General features: G+C 38.6%; 1 protein-coding gene across 6 annotated transcripts in view; it reads left to right on the top strand.

Annotated features, from left to right (window-relative positions):
- Positions 1-8922: 8922 nt before the first annotated feature.
- APP (amyloid beta precursor protein) overlaps positions 8923-11690 on the top strand; it is a 235378-nt gene continuing 232610 nt past the window's right edge. For 5 of the 6 annotated variants that reach the window (XM_006157706.2, XM_006157705.2, XM_006157701.2 and 2 more), the window contains exon 1: positions 8923-9090. In XM_006157706.2, the coding sequence (XP_006157768.1) occupies positions 8971-9090 (120 nt within the window). In that variant the 5' untranslated portion in view covers positions 8923-8970. The remainder of the gene's footprint in view (positions 9091-11690) is intronic. The other variant, XM_006157707.2, reaches the window with a different exon arrangement.

The raw sequence follows: 11690 nt of genomic DNA, 5'->3' as shown, positions 1-11690 counted from the left end.
TTAAGCATGGAATAGCATATGTATGACTGCGTGTATGTGTTGTACACGAACAGTTAAAATATAGAGCATTCTCTTGTAGGACTAAATGGGCATTAATTGAATTATAAACAGTTTTTGAGGCTAATAGCTTGGTTGCTATGCATAATGCTCTATTTTTTTAAAATTCCGGTTTTATATCCATTTATATCAGTTCTAACAGTGGACACTTTGCTTATTCATCTCATGGGTATTGAGTAACAAAGGTTTCTATTGAGAGACCTCTTGATTTCCTACTGGGCACCCGTAGGATGCATGATTTGAGAGCTTTGTTATGAGATGGTAGGAGTTTTGGGTCAACTTGGGAACTCCCATCCTTTGAACAGAAAGAAAAGCTTGATATTGACAAGGGCCCATGAATAGCATCAAGGAAGGGATAACTTGTAATTAGAAGCCAGATCAACAGCACCCCCCTCCCCAATGTCCTTTCTACGAGTGAACTATGTAGATTAGTTCTATGAAAGGAATTTTTCTTCTCTTCACTCACTTTTGTGACAAATCAGTTTTAGGCTGAAACTCAAGCCCTGAAATAATAGCGCAGCAAATAGTGGATGTGAATAGATATGGCAACTTTCCATAATGGTAAATTGAAGCCTTGTATAGTTTCAGTAACCACATTTCATTTCTCTGTATGCTTTGATTAGCTTCTCTATTCTTTTTCACCACAAATACATGCATACACACACAGAAGGGCAAAGCCTTGGAAAATTGTAATTTTCCGTTTTAATTTGAGAGCCAGCCTGGTCATGTCAACAGAAGCCTTGACAGGCAGGTCCAAGTCTGTTCTCAGCCTCTGAAACTCTGTGGCGTTGGACAAATCTTTACCAGATCAGATCCCTTTCTTCCTTCTTAGAATTGGGATGGGTGATTCCTCCACTTCTTTGATTCTAATTTTAATTTCACTTCCCCTTTGTTAGTGTTAAAAGGAGCAATTGCAGATGCTCTGGTTCCGCTGAGGTGATTTTTCTCACTTAAGGAGATAGGTTACAAATAGACTGCTTATGTTATTAAATGATGTATACATGCAAAGTTAGACTAAAACTAAGTATTCCTAACTTAAAAAAATTCTTTGTAATAAAAAAGAAATAGAGATGGGAAATACAGTAGTGTATGGGAAACAGAGATGCTTAGATGACTACCATGCCTTAATTCTGTTTATTCCTTAACACTTATATAAAGTAACTTCAAGTTACTTTGCAGAAGTCAAGGTGACATCTAAAAGGTTAGAATCCCTTAAATGGTTTGCTCTCAAATGTTCTAGATTATAATTCTGGAGAACAGTTCTTTATATGTAAAAATAGGAAATTTTATTGTTTTGACGTTGCATTTAAAGACATTTTTGTAGGGTATAATTGAATTACTTCCAGGTTAAGGGAAAACTGTTTATGTGAGGAAGCACAAATGTGTTAGAAATAGTATCACTATCCTTTGTCTTAAAAACTGATATCCAAGAATCTGACTCAAAAAAATAGTAAACAGATTAATAAAAAGTACCAAAACTTCACTGCATGAGACCAGCCATTCAGACCAATGAGAAGTTCATTCAGATGCAGAAAACACATGGTTTTCATTAGCCAGAAACCTTAAAATTACATAAATCCAAGGATGCGACTAAACTATGGATCTGTGCCCCCTCCTTGCCAAGCAGGACTTTGTAGCCAGAAACAGAGAGCTTCTTGTTCCCTGCTCCCTTGTAGTAAGGACTCTGGGGAGGAATGCTGCCAAGCCTGCTCTATAAGGAATTTTGATCTCCTTGATGATAATAAAGAGAAACCTTTGGAGAAAGGGAACACCCAGTTGGAAAGGCAGCAGGAAAACTAGTTCAAGGAGCTAGCCTTGGATATAATCGTAAATTTCCAATTGTAGGTGTAGGTTTCCAAATTCACCTCTTCAGATCGGTTCACGTTAGGCGTATATGTTCATATGTGTTTCCCCTAAAGCTCTTTTAAAGCCATTTTCTAGCAAAATTGCTCTGGAAAATCAATTTCACTTTAGTATTCTATATATTTGGGTGCCCCAGTTTTTTCTAGTAGTAAAGGATTCTTTTTAAATGATTCGTAGCATTTTTAAGTGTAATCTTTTTGTCTCTGCAGTTCAAAGCATTCTGTCAACAGCGTCTTGCTTTTGAGGCAGTGTGTGAACTCACCATTGTTTTAGCCAGTTATTTCGTTCATTGTCACTGAAAGCTGTTTTCCCATGGGAAAGCATTTCCAGTTTTTCTGACGTCAGAAGAAAGTCATTCAGTTTATAGGAATTACCTTCATATGCAGTCTGTCAGAAATGCATAGTCCACAAATGGCTAGTCATAACCAAGTTCTAATCTTTCAGAGATGTTGTGATATTGCAAGCTAATCTAAAGTTTTCTTAAGATTAGCGTTAAAATGTACCAGAATTAAGATGTGGTAACTATTTATTTAAGTACTTATATTGGGTCGTCAGAAAAGTCAGCACATTTTTGCATAGAAAAATACGCCATGACTTTTCCAACGACCCGGTATTTCCTATCTACATTTCTTTTCTATTAAAAAGAGCAATGTTTAAAAAAAAGGAGCCAGCTCCCTGGGATAGTGGTAATGTGCTGCTCAAGAGAAGCCAGGTCCCACATTGGACTTAATGACCATTATGTCAAATCTCTGGCCTGGTCAACTGGAACATGCCAGGCAAGGGCATGAGTCCCCCAAAACCTAAGAGCTGAAGGAGTGAAAGGAGTGGATTGCAGACCAGATTCTGCAGAGGGTGCTTCCCCCTGCCTCCAACACGGTCTCTTTTCCTCTCTCTCTCTACCATGCATTGCTCTATCATAAATAAAGGGGAGGAGGGAGTTAAGAATAATTACCTTTAGAATCCAAAGAGTTCAATTTTAAGAATGTCTATACTGGGCCAGCAGATGGCATGTTGGTTAAAACGCTAGACTCCCACATGGCCAATCATGGTTTGAGTCCTGGACTTGGTGACTTGCTTTCTCACTCCTCTCTCTTTCTGTCTCTCTCTGGTGAGGGAATGTACCTTATATCAAATTAAACAATAATAATAATAGTATAAATAAGTTTTTTAAAAAATGTCCATATTAACAAATTCTAACTAGGACCATGTTTGTGATTTATTAAGACATTTCTGTGAGGCTTCATTTAAGAAAAGGGATTTGAGTAAACTACTGGGATCGTTGGACATTAACGTTTCATGCCCTGTGTGTCCACATTGCCTGGTGATGGTGCTTTCCCTCTGGCTGAATGCCAGGAATTGGACTGCTCCTAACAACCAGGCTGTGTTTCTTAAATAGGTTAATTGATGCAGGCGAGGATGCTATGTGTCATCTGTCTTGTTTTAATTAATGGAGCCAGGGATATATTACTTAAAACATGAAATTCTTAGCAGGTGGGCTTCAGTAAGCTTAGAAGGGGTTCTGATTCAGTTTGTGATCTCCAAGCTAATTGCTCTGATTTTCATGTACACACACATCTAGTGTTGGTTTGGGGAAGAATTTTGCCCAAGAAGCATGATTCTGTGATTTAAATTTATGAAGTGCCTCTTGTAATGTCAAATGTAACAAGTTGTACACATAACTACTACAATTCCTAGCTTAATAATTTTCTGTAATTATTGAAGGATCAAAGTTTCAACCCATTAGACCATCTCTAAGAAAATAGGACAAGTTAATTATTATGATTCTCCATGCATTATTTTTAAACTTAATTTTAAATCTCATCTGGTGGAAAACATGAAAAAAAAATTGAAACACATGTTTTCTTCTCTAAGTTCTCATGGTTGAAATGAAGCAATAAGGGCCAGGCCTGTAGACTAGTGGTTAGGAAAGCAAGACCCCAACATGGCCAACAGCAGTTTGAATCCTAGCTCCTGTAAGTCAAAAAACACTCCAGGTCTGAAGGTTTCCAAATTCACCTCTGCAGATTGTTTCACGTTAGGTGTATGTGTTCCTATGTGTTTCTCCTAATCCTCTTTTAAAGCCATTTTTTAGCGAAATTGCTCTGGAAAATCAGTTTCACTTTAGTATTCTATATATTGAGGTGCCCCAATTTTGGGCATGTATGCCCCAAATCTCATCAGGATGGGGAAATGGAGGAGAAGGGATATGGAGTGATAATTCCTGGTGAGGATTGCCCTCTTTCTTTCTCTCTGGTGAGTGCATAGACCCTATGGCAATTTTAAAAAATGAAGCAATCAGGTGGCATGGTAGTTAAGGGTGCTGGACTCCCACGTGGCTGACCGCAGTTGGGGTCCCGGATATGGCTGCTTGCTTTCTCACTTTCTCTCTATCTCTCAATCACTCTTGCTCTATTCCTTCCAGTCAAATTAAAAATAAGTAAATAAATAAGGTTAAATAAAAAATAATACTTAAAAAAAGTTAATAAAAAAAGAAGCAATCATAAAACTACCTGAGAGTCATAATCAGTTTCTTTGAAGAAATGAGAAAAAGATTACCACCATTGACAGTCAGTATATATACATACACAGACAGATGGCATTAAAATAGCTACAGTCAAGATGAAGGAAGGATGGCAAAGTGAAGAATGGAAGAAATTAGGAAATGTTGAATTAAAAGGGGAAGAAGCACTTATTGGATATGTTTCTCAAACAGCGTGACCACCTGCCAGTACTGAAAGTTTCTTAAGCTGAGTACATTTCAGCCCCTGGCAAACTGTAATGGTTGGTCATCCTCACAGGGCAAGATCTTTGCCTCATTTACCGCTTTGTCCCCAATACTACACCAATACCTAGTGTTATTTTGAAATTGATTCTCTGCAGCTAGGGCTAGAAAGAGTAAGATCACCAAGACTTTTTTTTTTTTTTCCCTTAAATATTTACTTATTTATTTGTTGTACTTTTCAAGCCACTGGGTCCAGGACTTGAATCTTTGTCAGCCATGTGGGAGGACCAGCAGTTAGCATAATGGCTATGTTGCTGGACTCCCATGTAGTCGACCGCAATTCGAGTCCTGGACCCGGTGGCTTAAACTCATCATCGGGCACGTGTGCATGCGTGCCCAAGATCCCGAGAGGAGAATGGAGGAGCAGGGATTGCAGTGTGGCCATCCCCCCCACCCCAGGGGGGTGATTTCTCGCTTTCTGTCTCTCTGTGTCTGTCTTTCTGGCGAGTGTACACACCCTATAGAAAAAACCATGTGAGAATCCAGCACCTGGACCACCATACCACCTGCTGGCCCAAATCACCAAGACTTTTAAAGTAGATACAAGAGAAGCAAAGCCTCAGTCTTTAGAAATGTCTCTTACTTTGGAATTGGGAGATTGTGAATCAGTGAAAGGATAATTAAAGAAATAAGAAAGTCAGGATAATGCAGTGTAACAGAACCCAGGGAAAACACTCCCAAGGAAGAGCTTGTGTGTAGCAAAGGTGAGAGTGACAGTGACATGGTGTTTTTTTTTTTTTTTTTTTTTTAGTTTCTCAGGAGGTGGTTTGTCACTTTGAGAAAGCAATCAGAATTGAATTGTGGAATGTAAACTGCAAGATTATAGGAGGTTTAAGAAGCAGATAGGAAAGCACTGAAAGTGTGTTTAAATTACAGATGATTTAAAATTTGTGGTCAATGGAAGAATGGAAGAACATGCTTGATAGCAGGGATCTGCAAACTGCCCCCACCCCGACCCCCCAGCTAAATCTCCCAGTACCTCTTTTGTAAATAATGTTTCATTGGAAAACAGTCATACCTATTTGTTTCTTTATTGTCTAATGTGAAGTAGTCTAAACAGAGTTAGTTGTGTAGTTACAAAAGAGACTGTGTGACCCACAAAACCCACAATATTGTTTGACACTTTACGGAAAAAGTTTGCTGACCCTCTTCTCCAGAGAGTAATAAAGTGGTGGGAAGTGTTTCTCGTGTGTTTTTTTCAGTGAAGGCGATTAAAGTTTATTTGTACATATAATGAGGAACATGAGAAATGGGTAGTGCACTGGGTATCTATTATTATGTAACAGATTACCCCTGACTTACTGGTCTCAAGCAGCAGCTATTATCTCATCAGTTCTGTGACTCAGCAATTTGGCAGTGTCTTCTGTGTAGTTGTGGCTGCAAGACTTTCTTGACCTTTCTGTCATGATGTCAGCCAGGGCTACAGTCCTGTGAAGGTTTGACTGAGGCTGTAGGCTGCTTCCATGCTTGCTTACATAGCTATTGAGAGGAGATTGCAGTTACAAACCACCTGGACTTTTCCACGTGGCTGCTTGAGCACCCTCACAATGTGGCAACTGATCTCCCAACTCCTGCAGGATGAGCGATTCTAGAGAGCAGTGAAGAACTGTGATGCCTTTGTGACCTTGCTTTAGAAATCACACATCATCATTTCTCTTACATTGTGTTTGTTGTACAGACAAACCCTAATACATTGTGCGCGAGGACTGCCCAAGGTCACAAATATCAGGAGGTAGGGACCATAGGGGCCCTCTTAGAGGCTGGCTACCATTAATTAACTTAATGAGTTAGACATTCGTTAAATGTTAACTGAATTTTCCATGAGGTAAGGAAATGGAATCCAGGACATTTGTGTTGATAAGGAGGTGGAATTCTTCATTCATTCCTTAGACAATAGTGATCAGATTGTGGAGAACTCGAGGGTCAGATAAATTTTAAGGTTGAGAAAAGGGGATTCATTGATCAAAATAGTCACCAGGTGTGGTAAAGGCTAATATTAGTCCCTCTCTTCAGATAGGAGCATAAGGTACCAAGGGATTGCTAAACCTGAAAGTCTGTGGGAATGAATTCAAAGGTCTAGCAGAATAAATGCCTTAGGGGAATAGGAAGGTGAGTCCATCAGGAAGGTTATAAATTCTTTGAGGGCAAAGTCTTTGGCTATTATTTAACTTTGGATTTTTTTGGAGCGTAATTAGCTTATTTCAGAAAGATTGGCCAAAATCATATTCTGATTTTTCTTCCCTTTTTCATAGAGGTTTTTGCCTTAGGGCACATGGGCCACATGGGGGGGGGCACAGTGAGAGGGAAAGTGAGACATCACCCCCCCCCTCCCCTGGGGCGGGAGGGGAATGGCCATGCATTCTCTTGCCAGGATCTTGGGAAAGCATGTGCCTGGCTTGATTTTGAAGTCTCCAGGTCCTGATTTTAAGATCATTGCATTTCGTCTTAATCCCTTAGGAAAGCTGTAAAACTTAAATTTGTAGAACATTCTGTCTGGGCTGCCTTACATCTGCTGGAAGAATGAGACTTAAGAGTCATGAAAAGTCTAGGATGTGGCATGGTGGAAGAGATAAGGAATGTCAGCTATTCCTGTAGATCACCTGACACGTGGCCTCAGCTGCTGTTTGAAAGGAATTGCCTAAACATCTGGCAATGCTGGTGCAGAATTTTGTTAAATATACTGCACATATGGTTTCATAGTCTCTGCCAGCAGCTTTTGCACTCACGACTAGGTTCAGTGCAAGACCTGTTTTGCTATTTGCTTTTAAGACAATCCTCTGTGTGGTTGCACAAAATATATGTGAAGATGACTGGAATGGACAGATGTTTGATCTGTTTTACATTTCTGTGGGAAGAAATTTCATGGAACTATTTCATTTCTTAAACTGAAATCTCTCAGTGCAACTTTAGTGTTATTGGTTCCTTTTCTCATGGGAACAATGAACAATTTTTAGGAATGATACAAGTTATTATTGCATCACCAGTTCTTGACTGCATGAACAGCCTCTGTTGGAAACTAATTCTTCTTGGCATGGATATCTCACATTTCCTCAGCAGCTGGATTTAACAAGGGAGAAATTATCTTGATTAAAGTGTCCTTGGTTTCAAATAACTCTTTTACTCCTATGGATTCATTTTCACCTTTTGGTGAATTTTTTCTTTTCTTTTTAAGAGACCAGAACCTATTAAGTGAGATAGTAGAAATATTATAAGATCTTCCATTTTCCCCAAAGTTTTGTGTGTGTGTAGAATGATGCATAACCTGCAATGGTAATGGCTAAGATCAGTTGTGCATACTATGGTGATCTCTGAATGAGAGCTCGCTGGCTCCTTGCCGTGTTTTAAACATACTTTTTTTTTTTTTTAGGTTTTTGCCATAGGGTATGTGTGCTTGTCAGAGAGAGAGAGAAAGAGAGAGAGAGAGAGACTGAGAGGGAAAGTGAGAAATCGTCCTTCATTAGGAAGGACCATGCTGAATCCCTTCTCCTCTATTCACCTCTTGGGATTTAGGGGGCACGCACACATGTGACTGGTGTGATTTTCAAGCTGTCAGTCTGGGTCTCAAACTGTGATTGACCGTCTGGGAGTCCAGCGCCTTAACCACTATGCCATATGATGGCACCTAAACATACTTTGACAAGCCGAGAGGTTGATAACCTGAGAATGCTCTGGGGAAAATTAGGTGGAATTACCACCATATCTAGTACCATTTGTGGACAGTGAGTTCTATATTGAATTTTTCTCTTCAAAATAAATAATTTAATTACTAGTAATAATCACATTCTCAGCTCTGGGAGCGGACATGCGTGGTTACTCCCAGGTCTGAGTGTCAGTCAGGGACTCATGCTGTGCTTTGTGTGAGTCAGTTGGAGACTATCCTGGGAATGTGGTTTTCTTAACAGTGATTATTTACATTTCAGAAAAACATCTCATTTTATTGTCAGAATCTTTTAGCGAGTAACACAAACTCTTCTCTGGGTAAAAAACATATACATTTTTCAATGAGTTAATTTTTTTAGTATTTTTGTATAGAAGAAAGCACCATGTTGTATATGGATGGAAATGTCTATAGCACTTAAAATACTTTACCCAAAAGAATGCTGGAGTCGGGCTAATTCACAATTGAGATTTAGGAGGAATAGAACAGTCTGACATTCTCCATCCCTCCCCTCTACCTGGGAGCTATGGATTCTATAACTAACCTAAACTTATTTTTGCAGGTGCCCACTGACGGCAATGCTGGCCTGCTGGCAGAACCCCAGATTGCCATGTTCTGTGGCAAACTGAACATGCACATGAATGTGCAGAATGGGAAGTGGGAATCAGATCCCTCGGGGACCAAAACCTGCATTGGAACGAAGGAGGGCATCCTGCAGTATTGCCAAGAAGTAAGTCCCATCTGGTGGTCAGCCGTTCATGTTGGATCACATGAATTCATTGTTTGAAAATGTTTAACTTCCTATATTTTATATTTGTGGTTTTCTTTGACAGCAAAATATCTTGGTTCCTAATGATTTACCATACCTTAATACATTATTTGCTTTATCTTCCATATACATAAATTTAAAAATTTATGATGACATGTTATGACCATCAGTTAAGCTGAGTGAAGTGTAAGATGCTTCTTCACTCTCCAGCAGAAATGGGAAGATCCAAAGATACAATAGGGAGGATAAGTGTAGATGCCAGGAACTGTGGGAGAGGAGTGGATAATAGAGAGTGAGTGGGATGAGCTCAGTGAAAAAACTCTTAACAGATATAAACCTGTACAACTCTCTGTTGAAAATGGTGTTTATAGTGATATCCTTGACTTGATTATTACACACTACATGCATAACTTGGGAAACATTGTATGCTATAGAGATTTACAATGATTGAATGTAAATGACAAATAATAAAATTTTTAAAAAGTGGAAAATAAAAACAAAAAGATCTTTCAGCATTCCCTTTTATCTTTTTTTGTGATTTTTAAAAATTGACACATAATAATTGTACTTACGGGATATGGAGTGATTTTTTTTTTGCATACATGAATATAATATGTAATGCTCAAATGGAGTAATTAGCATATCTATCACCTCATTTATAATTACTTTATTTTTTTATTTTTATTTATTTTTTATAGACCACAAATTAGTTTAACACCCATCATGCCATGAATTCATACGGAATAGGTTCCAGTAGCTCAGGCTCCTTTCCATTGGTTCTCACAAAGTGTGCTTCTCTGGGTGGAGCAGGCTGGCGCTTTAGTTGAACCCAGGTACCTTTCTCTTTGGCTTCCTTCTTTTTCTGGTCATTTTCCTTCACACGTTTTAGGAAGCTATCTCTGCTCTTAGAATGTTTAATATGCTCAATACGCACATTGATTATCTAGGCAAGAATCTTGCCCTTAACTTGTTTATTCACAACAATGCCAACAGCATGCTGGGTAACATTGTAGACCCTTCCAGTTTTGCCATGGTAACATTTGTGGGGCATTCCCGTTTGAACAGTACCCATTCCCTTGATGTCTACAATATCACCTTTCTTGTAGATTTGCATATATGTTGCCAAAGGAACAACATGTTTTCTGAAAGGCCTAGAGAACATATATCGGGTGCTCTCCTCTGTCCCTTTGTGTTCCTCATTTTGGTTAATTACTGGAAGATGGCGGTTCTGGACAAAAGGAAGGTTTATCATTACTTTATGATGGGCTTTTTATTTTTAGAATATATTCCATGATGGCTCTACAGACAAGGGATTGTTAAAAGTGATAAAATTAATTTTTTTGTTGCTAATTTGATATGCTTTAGTTTACTTATATCTGTATTTTAGTTTTTCCCTCTCTTAACTAATTTCACTTACTGAAAACATAAAAAACGCACAATAGTTAGAAAGTTATATTTCGTAGTCTTACTTGTCTCTATTGATAAACATTTTGTACCTGATTTATCTGTTTTGGGAAAGGGATTTCTTTTTCTTAAATAGAAGGGAGCTTACAATAAGCACTATTCTTTTTATTTATTTATTTAATTTATTTCTTTTTACCATGTGAGCATTTCAATATGTGAACATTTCTCCCCAGTCCCGTTGATCAAAATATCTTCAACCGATAACACCACACCTCCCCATCCCATCAATGTTCTGCCTCCGTATCCATTCTCCAAATGTCCTTCGTTAGGCCCCCCTCCTCCACATACACCTCATCTGACATTCATATCACATCATCTCTTGTGTTTGTACAACTGTTAGTCAATCAGTTTCAGTCATAGAGTGCAGACATTCCATATATGTTAAGTGGGGACATACAATGTATCTCCTTCATAGCCTGGCTTGCCTTACTCAGCAGTAAATCTTCCATATTTTTCCACTTTCTGTCAAAAGCCAGGGTTTTGTTGGGTTTTTATGGCTGAGTAGTATTCCATAGAGTATATGTGCCACAGTTTTTCAATCCATTCCTCCATACGGGGGCATTTGGGTTGGTTCCATGACTTAGCATTCGTGAATAGTGCCGCAATCAACTTGAGAGCCAGGAATGAGATTGCTGGATCATATGGTAGATCTATTTGTAGATTTTTGAGGAATCTCCAAATTATTCTCTACAGTGGTTGGACCAATTTACATTCCCACCAGCAGTGTAAAAGAGTTCCCCTTTCACCACACCCCCGCCAACACTTATCATTTTTTGTTTTTTTAAATCTTAGACATTTTGACTGGGGTTAGGTGGTACCTCATTGTTGTTTTTAATCTGCATTTCTCTTATGATGAGGGATGTTGAACATTTTTTCATATGCCTTTTGGCTATTCGTATGTCATCTTTAGAGAGTGTTTTATTCAACTCCTTCTCCCATTTTTTAATAGGGTTGATCATCTTTTTTCCAAACAGCTTCTTTAGTTCCTTGCGTATTCTGATTACCAGTCCCTTATCTTATGCAAAATTTACAAAAATATTTTCCCATTCTGAGGGCTGTCGATTCACACTAATTACTGTGTCTTTTGCCATGCAGAA

This window comes from Tupaia chinensis, unplaced genomic scaffold (genome assembly GCF_000334495.1).
Source record: "Tupaia chinensis unplaced genomic scaffold, TupChi_1.0 Scaffold000557_1, whole genome shotgun sequence".
Lineage (NCBI taxonomy): Eukaryota > Metazoa > Chordata > Mammalia > Scandentia > Tupaiidae > Tupaia > Tupaia belangeri.
Note: the sequence above shows the minus strand (reverse complement) of the source record. Positions and strands in the feature narration are given on the sequence as shown.